We start from the raw sequence: 9,675 nt of genomic DNA on the forward strand, positions 1-9,675 counted from the left end.
TTGAACTGGTCGGTTCAGTCCGATTTTTAAAACATTACTTTTAGCATTGTTTTTATTTTATTAAATTTTCCTTTTTAATAAAAATAATTTCAGAACAAATATATTCTGTTTTTGTTCATTCAAAATTAATTGAATTCCTTAATTTAAGTGATGACGAAACGATTTTGTAATTTAAAAATGACTTAGAGTGTGCTTGAATGAACTTTGTTTTTGGGTTTGATATATGCTCCATCGGGACTCTTCTCATCATTTTTTATTTATTTATAAAAAGTCTTATTTATAATAAACTTTATTTTTAGATTCATTCAAATTAACGTATCTGATTTAATAATAGATTAAATAATTAATTATTAAAGAAAATTTAAATATAATTTTTTAGATAATTTTTTTATTATTTTCCAATAAAAATATGATAATATGTAATTTTTATTTTTTATTTTCATTTTCACTCCTTAAACAATATATAAATACACATGTCATATTTTGATTGAAAAATAATAAAAATCACACCTAAAAAATTATATCTATTTTTTTTCCTTAATTATTTAATAAATATAAACTAAAAATTACTTTTTATAAATAAAATTAGAGGGGTAATATTTATTAATTTAGATATAAATATGAAATTTATGATGTATTTAAATATTTTCGAAAGAATGATACTGATATATGGGACCGAATACTAAAATATTTGCATTCACATTTAATTGGCTCTATTTTGCATTACTTGCCTGTTTCATATTAAGAATTCTTTTTGTACAATTATGAAATTTTTTGGGTAGAAATTAGATATTTTTTATGCATATTTGTAGCAATTAATTCTTTAAACTATATAAAAATTCAATGGGTGACAAAAATCATCTAAAAAAAAGTTGTTAACACTGCTGCGTGGCTATAAATTGTAAATATTTATATGACATATCATAGTTATTTTTGCAAGTGTCAAATAAATATGTGCTTGTTTGAAAATTGTAAATATACTATCTCCTTGTTCTTGTCCATTATTTTTGGAAGTATTCTAGAACACATTTACATATTGACTTTATTTTTCTATTATTTTGTTATTAATTTTCTTTTAAAATAAATTAAATTTTTTGTATATTTAAAATAATCATCTCATCATTTTTAGTTTTAAATTGTATTTTTTTCTCTAAAAATGTTTAAATTGAATATACAAGGAATACAACCAATAAAAAAAGAATAAAAATACATGGATAACCTATTTTTCTTTAGAAAAAAGAATAAATATATAGGATAATAAAAAACACAAAAAAGTATTGTATATATTATTTACGGTTTCATTTATAATATCTACATTCATAAAGTTAAAGTAAAATTATTCATATACTTTTTTTTTATATTCTTTAATTACGCAATATTAAAATATACCATTAATGAAAATTATATTCTTTTATTTATTTTCTTTTTATTTTCCAAAAGTAAAAATTAAAATGTCTAAAGTTTATTTTAGTTTTGTGATTTTCAAAATATATAAATAAAATCTAATTTTAAATTAATTTTATAAAATTATGTAATCAAACATGATTTATTAATTTTAATTTTTAAACATTAAAAAATGTTTCACAAAACTAAATCAAATGAATCCTTAACTTACATTGAACTTGTTTAATTAATAGTATATTTCCACACCTTTAAATACCACCTATATTCTTGCATTGTTTACTCAAACCTACAATCTCCTTCTTTTGTGGAGTCTTTATCTTAAACATGGTTATGTCTCACTCTTTGGTTCCTTTGTTCTTTTTCATGATGCTCCTTGTACAAACAATGTCTAGAGGCACTGGCATAACTTGGCACGATGCTCGTGCAACCTTCTATGGTGATGCATCTGGTGCTGAGACCATGCGTAAGTTATAAAATTATACTTCTTTTTCCCTTTATACCTATTTTTTTTATGCATAATTCAAACCATAAACGACTAACCCCGTAGAATGAGAGTCTATAGGTAAATATCAAGCAACTCTTTAATATTTATTTTACCTGTTTTATGCAGAGGGGGCTTGTGGCTACGGTGATCTCTTCCAACAAGGGTATGGACTTGCAACCACGGCACTAAGCACTGCTCTATTCAATAATGGATTAACTTGCGGGGCATGTTTTCAAATAAAATGTGTCAACGATCCTCAATGGTGCATAAAGCGTGCAAAACCAATCATAGTGACCGCAACAAATTATTGTCCTCCAAATTATACCAAAACCGTAGATATTTGGTGCAACCCTCCACAAAAACACTTCGATTTGAGTTATAAAATGTTTACTTCTATTGCTTATTATAAAGCTGGTGTAATCCCTGTTAAATATCGACGTGTTCCATGCGTCAAAAGAGGAGGTGTTAGGTTTGAACTAAATGGAAACCCTTATTTTTTATTGGTTTTGGTTTACAACGTTGCTGGTGCTGGTGATGTTACTCATGTAAGTATTCGTGGGTCTAAAACTGGTTGGATTAACATGTCACACAACTGGGGACAAAATTGGGATGTGAATATGAATTTGGTAGGACAAGGCTTGTCTTTTCGTGTTACTACAAGTAATGGAGTAAGTTTAGGCTTTCACGGGGTTGTTCCTTCCAATTGGAAATTTGGACAAACTTATAAGAGCACGCGCAATTTTTAAACATGTTTACTTTTGCTCAAAATCATACATCTAATCACAAAATTACTAGTCGAGTTTTTGATGTGAAATCTACGTCTAGTCACAAAATTACTTGTGACATAAAATGTAATTTTGATTGTAATGTCTTGATCAATTAAAATTCTTTGTTTCAAAAATTATTCTAAGGATTATTCATATGAATAAAGTTGTTAAATTTTAGTGTTTACATCGACTCTTTTTAATTACTTGGAACCAAATCGTTTTTTTTTTTAATTTTATAGTATCTACGTTTTATATATGATCAAGATTATACAGAAATAACACGAATTAGAATAGTACGAGTTACTTCGTAATAAATTTTATTAAAATTATATACAAGACATATATATTTCCATATTATAAACATTCATGGAATATATATACATATATTATGGAATTTCTATTCTAATTAAGAAAATAATAATTATATTGTTATAATTGCAAGTTTTTAGAATTAACAATATTATTTTGCCTTGTCAGAAAAAATAAGATATTATTTTGTTGAATGTAATTCACCACTCAAGTTAGTTTAGTTTTAAGTTTCACTTATTTTTGAATTTGAAAATGTGAATTTGAGTGTTTATATAAACCCAAAGGTATTTGTAACAAAAATTTAGTTCTTCCATTTTGAGTAAAGTTAGCTAGATTCTCTCTCTCTCTCTCTCTCTCTCCTCATTCTTCATTGTCATCTTCTTAATTTTTATGCATTGTTAATGGAGGTTCATTGTTGAACTCCAATAATTGGTATCCAGAGCTCCGATTCTGATTTAGGAACGGGAAACACGAGTGTACATGAGGTGTGTAATTGATTGTGTTTTTGAAATTCATACTGAATTAAAGCTCGAAATCAAACATAATCACATTTCTTGATTCTGCGGGATTTGGAAACACGAGTGTTTATGAGAATTAAGTGATTTGCACAAGAACGAAGACGAACGAATGAAATGGTAGCTTGAACACAACTTCCAATATTTGATGGAAAGAAAATGAATATGTGGATGATTCAGATGCATATGTTGTTTGGAGCTTAAGATGTTCTTGATCTCGTCAATGATGGTTACACATCGATTGTAGAAAATTCAACAGCAGTGCAGATAAATACGCAATATGAAACGAGGAAGAAGGATAAAAAAGCATTGTTATATTTCCATTAATGTATGGATACGACCGTGTTTGAGAAGATTGCTGATGCGACAACGATAAAGGCAATGCAGGATACACTAGTGCAGTGTTATGATGGCGACGCCTTAGTGAAGAAGGTGAAGTTGTAATCCCTCCATAAGCAATATGAGAATCTCAGCACGAGGGACAATGAGAAGGTACCTGAATACATCTCCAGAGTGATTATGGTCACAAATGAGATGAATGCTTGTGAAGAATCACTCTTTGAACTAGTTATTATTGAGAAGGTACTAAGATGACTTCACTACTAAGAAAACTGAGATCAGAGACAGACAAAATTCGTGTCTAAAATGATCAAATTCTATCTCCAAAATGTTTGGAGACAGACTATGAGACGAAAATGTATTCCTCTTTAAAATATCGTGTTTGCTTCCATCTATAATAGAGAAGGAACAATTTTGTCTCTAAATTCAATCGATGTTCAAGATTTTTTTGGTAAGCTTACTCCTCAGTTTGATTACATACTTCTAGCTATTGAACATTCTAAATACAACAGTGCCATGAGAAGTGAAGAACATTAGAGCAGTCTAGAGGCACAAGAGTTTTGACTGACTGAGAGGAACTCTTAAAGGGAGTCTGAGCAAGCTCTGAAAGATTGTTTTGTTAAGAATAACAAGAAGAAAGCATGGTATGAGAACAAAAGAAGGTTTGTTGGAGTTCAGAAGTAAGAATTCTCCAATTAGGGTAAGAAGAAACACAAGATTTTTCATAAGAGAAATGAGAAGTTTGACAAGAGAAAGGTTCAGTGACACAGTTGCAACAAGCTTGACCGGTTTGCTGTTGATATTTGGCTAAACAAGGAAAGAAAGGGTGAAGAAGCCAATATAGTCAAAGGAGATTCTAATGTTGAATCTGTGTTATTAATGGCATCTGAGAATGAAGGTGGAAATATGGTAGACTGGTGGTACATCGACACTAGCTGCTCAAATCACCTAACTTCAAATAAGAAATGGCTGGTTAATTTTGACTATGATAAAAGGACCAAAATAAGATGTGCTAATGATAACTATTTGAATGTTAAAGGAATGATAAATGTCATAGTAACTCTGAAGAATGGTAAAATTGTACTGATTCAGGATGTGTGGTATGTTCCTGGCATAAAGAGCAATCTGATAAGTATAGGTCAGTTGATTGAAAAAGGTTTTTCAGTAACCATGAAGGACAATCTCTTAAAGCTGTATGACTGTAAAGAGAAACTGATTATGAAGTATGAACATGGAAGGAATAAAACATTCAAGGTGAATGTTAAAACCACAAACTCTCAATGTCTTAACGCTACAAGTGTTGTAAAGGAAAGTGAATTGTGGCACAAGAGATTGAGGCATTTAAACTTCAGAAGCTTAGGGGTCTGAGTTTAAAGAAGTTGGTTCATGGAATTCCAAAAATTATGGCACTAGAGAAATCATTTGATGTATGCATGAAAGAAAAACAACCAAGATTTCCATTCTCATCAGAATTCCTTAAAGAGAAAAAACATGTTTTGGGTGTGGTGCATTCTGATGTATATGGACCATTTCCAGTACCTTAACTTGGATGGAACAATTACTTTATGTCATTTGTGGATGAGTTTACCAGAATGACATGGGTATCCCTCATAAAGTTCAAACATGAGGTGTTTATTGAATTCAAGAAGTTCAGAGTCAAGGCTAAGAATCAGAGTGGACAGAGTTTAAAGATTCTGCAAACTGAAGGTGGAGGTGATTTCAAGTCTATAGAGTTTAAGAAGTACTGTGAGGGGAATGAAATTGAGAATGAGATCACTGCTTCATACACTCCTCAACACAATGGCCTTGCTGAAAGAAGAAATATAACTCTGCTTGATATGACAAGGATCATGCTGAAAGAGAAGGATTTTCCTCATATATTGTGGGGTGAAGTTGTTTCCACTTTATCATATGTGCTCAACAGATGTCCAACTAAGAAGTTAAAGGGAGTCATTCCTATTGAGAAGTGGACTAGAAGCAAGCAAAGTGTGAGCCATTTCAAGGTGTTTGGTTCTGTTTGTTACAAACATGTTCCAGATGCTAAGAGAAGGAAGCAAGCAAAGCATAGGCATGTTACTTATAGGTTACCATAATACATATGCCTATAAGATATATTGTCCAGCCACAAACAAAGTTGAATTTAACAGAGATGTGTCGCAACCTGAAAAATACAGTGCGCGAAAAAACAACCGGCGAGAGAAAATGACAGAAGAGTCGCCACCGTGCGTTATTCATCCCAAAGGAGGGAAAGGAAACGCTCGAAGTAAACCTGAAAAAGGAAAGGACAAGACGGGGTCTCGCAACCAAATCTTGGGTTCGGGAGTCGGTTATGCGAAGGGAAGGTATTAGCACCCCTACGCATCCGTAGTACTCTACGGGATCCACTTTTGTAGTTCTTGTCTAAAGGGTGTGAGTTTATCTTGTGCTATTTACCAAAAAAAAAGAGGGTTAAATGAAAATGACTCGCGCGGATGTCGCATCCATTGCATACGTATCTCATCTGAATATGAGAATCAGAGTCTTCGTAGCTCGGCTGACCTATGGGTTGGGTAATTGTGCTCGCTAAGACATCGCGTCTTATGCCTACGTATCTCATCTGGAATGAGAATCAGAGCAAGTCGTAGTTCGGCTAACTACGGGGTTATGGATTGGGTTTTGGACGAACGACGTCACTACGCAATCTACCGGATGCTCGACCTTTGGAGACTTACTCACCTGTAGTAGAAGGAGTAAACGTGTTGCTTTGGGTTTTAGGGTTTGGGATGCTCAAGGGCAAAAAGGCAGTCCTTGACGAAGGAACCGCGCTACCTGCAGGGATACGAACACATACAAAACAAACATGTATAAAGTAAATGTGCCAACAAGGGGCTCAGAAGTAAATAAACAAAAGAAAACAAATGCCTCCTATCGAGGTCTTTCAGCTAAGAAAGCGATAAAATGCGGAAAAGAGATAAAAGTACCACACGGATAAAGATCCGAAGTAACAGCAATTAAAGGAGTAAGAAACCCAGGGATCTCCCAAGCTGATGCCATCAAAGAAAGGCGAGTCAGTACAGGTAATCAGAATGAACCTCCAGGGGGTATCCCACAAATAAAGTGGGAAAACCACGCAAACCATCTCTGCAAGAGTCTGTGAGCCCTCACAAAAACTCAACAAAAGGGTTAGTGAAACACGATAAACATTTTTTTCATGGATAACAGTATGGTTTCAAAAACCTCAAACCCTGTGGCATACATTTCAGAAATCGTGTGATTAAACATTCAAGGCATAGGTTTCACTCATTCATGCATAATTAAACCCGTGGGCAAAAACATAATGAAATTCATCCATCATACCTCATACATTCAGATGATCCAAATTAAGAGCATAAAATCATGGGAATGAGGCAAACCTGATGGGAGAGACCGGTTGAAATCAAATGGCACGGCTGGGTTTGCAAGGCAACGTTAGGGTTTGCGTGAGATGAAAGTGTGTGAGTCAGATTGAATTTTTCAGAGCTGCCTGGGGGTTGCTCTGAGTTCTCTGTCAGGTTTCTCTCCAGGTTTTGTTTCAAGGAAACCTCAGAGTATTTTGCTTCTCTTCCTTTTTCTGTCTGATCTCCCTCTTTTATAACCTGATTTTCATGGCTTTGTGGGCTCAAATGAGAGAGGTCCAAGTCCAAGTTTTTCTATTATATATATATATATATATATTTTTTATTATTATTATTTTTATTTATTTATTTTTTTTGTAAATTTTTTTTTTTCGTTTTTTTTTTTTTTTTTTTTTTTTTTAAAGTTTCTTGGATCTAAATCTGATTGACATGATGAAATGCAATATGAAATGCTAAATGAATGCATGAATGAAGAGGGCAAATTTTGGGGTGTTACAGCTGCCCCTATTCAATCATCAGCTAACCCGAGTAGGATGAAAGCGAACAACTTATCAGACAAACGGGGTGAGCTGTGATTGAATACCAAAGACAGACCGAAAATTTACACTCCGAGAACACCACAAAAACGCGGAAATACACTGCGCTGTTATTTTTCTTCCGATCCTCTGGCTGTATCTGAATCAGTCTTCTGGCTTAATCTGGAGTTTCGATCCTCTGGCTGAACCTATACTCAATTTAGTCCTCTAGTTGGATATTAATTTTGATCCTCGGGCTGGATACGATTTTGATCTTCTGGCTAGATCTTCTTCGATCTTCTGGCTAGATCTCCTTCGTTTCGATTCTCTGGCTGAATCTATTTCGATCTTCTGGCTAGATCTGAATTGTTGCGATTTTCGATCTTCTGGCTAGATCTTCTTTGTTTCGATTCTCTGGCTGAATCTACTTCGATCTTCTGGCTAGATCTGAATTGTTGCGATTTTCGATCTTCTAGCTAGATCTTCTTTGTTTCGATTCTCTGGCTGAATCTACTTCGATCTTCTGGCTAGATCTGGATTGTTTTGATGATAAATTCCCATCATTAGGATCCCGCATCTGAGGCATGCGCTGGTTGACCCTCTTTTGAAATCTACACCCAACCTTCATATTAGATATGCAGCTTCGAGAATATTCCACTTTTGGGCTTCGTGCATATTCTTCGGGCTAGAACATGTTGTAACGACTCCTCAATTAGACTTGGGCTTGCTGGGGAAATAAAGCTTGTAGGGACTTCACTGGGGAATCTTCAAATTGAGCCTTAGGCTGGCTTACTGGAACACGATTCTCAGGCTGAATCTTCGAAATGACCCTCAGGCTGGATCACTGGAACATGATTCTCAAGCTGAATCTTCGAAATGACCCTCAGGCTGGATCACTGGAACACGATTCTCAGGCTGAATCTTCAAAATGAACCTCAGGACGGATCACTGAAAAACGATTCTCAGGCTGAATCTTCGAAATGACCCTCAGGCTGGATCACTGGAACACGATTCTCAGGCTGAATCTTCAAAGCGACCCTCAGGCTGGATCACTCACGCTTGATCCTCTGGCTGGATCTCATGACCTTAGTTGTAAAGTGATTCTTCAGTCTGCTTGGAAGAACCTGTTTATTAGCTTATGTGTATGCTTGATATGATATGCATGCAAATGCAAATATTATGCATGGTGTAAAAAGAAATCTGCTTGGGGAAGCAAACTCCGGTAGGGAACAGATCGCTGTATCAATCCTTGAATGCTCTGTGGGGAATGATCCGTCTACCGGGACCAATGAGTCACCAAAAATAAATTGGCTGCTTGAAAAGTTGACCTTGCAGGGGGAGTATCAACTATGGAAATTTTGCTCGGCGAGGCTCTGTGAGGAGAGTCTGTGGGGAAAACACTTCTTGGGGAAATGTCGTAGGAAACGACCTCTGCTGGGGATATGAACTTGCTAATCTCCCTCAAGCTGGGGATTAACAAATCTGTTAAAAATTATCTGCTGGGGAATGAGATGAACACTAGGAACACCACCCTCTCATCTGTTGGTTATGCAACCACTCCGCTGTTGCTAGGAAGATACAGTCTGACACTGTCAACTTCGCTGGGGATATATAGTCTGGATACTGTCAACTCTGCTGGGGAAAATGCTCTGCTGAGGAGAGACTTTTTCAACCGCTTGGGGATGAGGATTCATGACTTGGCATCCGGTTCCTGTGATCTGCAACCAAAAATACACGTATGCCTCGGGGGAATTACTCGGTTTGAATTCACCGTCCGGGATTAAGCACATTCAAAGCAATTTTAAATGTTTTCCTGTGCAAATCATCTGCAAAAGCCACCATTATGTTCATATGCAATATGTTTTATCAAAAATTCGGACATTTTTGCAAACAAACTGATAAATGAAAAATAAAGAGGCTCTTTAACTGAATTATTCGACTCTTACTGGGGAGAAAATTTGTGTTAGG

General features: G+C 34.6%; 1 protein-coding gene across 1 annotated transcript; it reads left to right on the forward strand.

Annotated features, from left to right (window-relative positions):
- The first annotated feature begins 1,693 nt into the window (after positions 1-1,693).
- On the forward strand, positions 1,694-2,839 carry LOC127130180 (expansin-A23). Its single transcript, XM_051059246.1, has 2 exons — positions 1,694-1,867; positions 2,015-2,839. Exons 1-2 carry the CDS (start codon positions 1,729-1,731, stop codon positions 2,632-2,634), a joined length of 759 nt encoding a protein of 252 aa, XP_050915203.1. The 5' UTR covers positions 1,694-1,728; the 3' UTR covers positions 2,635-2,839.
- The last annotated feature ends 6,836 nt before the right edge of the window (positions 2,840-9,675 follow it).

Source organism: Lathyrus oleraceus, chromosome 3 (assembly GCF_024323335.1).
Source record: "Lathyrus oleraceus cultivar Zhongwan6 chromosome 3, CAAS_Psat_ZW6_1.0, whole genome shotgun sequence".
Taxonomy (NCBI): domain Eukaryota; kingdom Viridiplantae; phylum Streptophyta; class Magnoliopsida; order Fabales; family Fabaceae; genus Lathyrus; species Lathyrus oleraceus.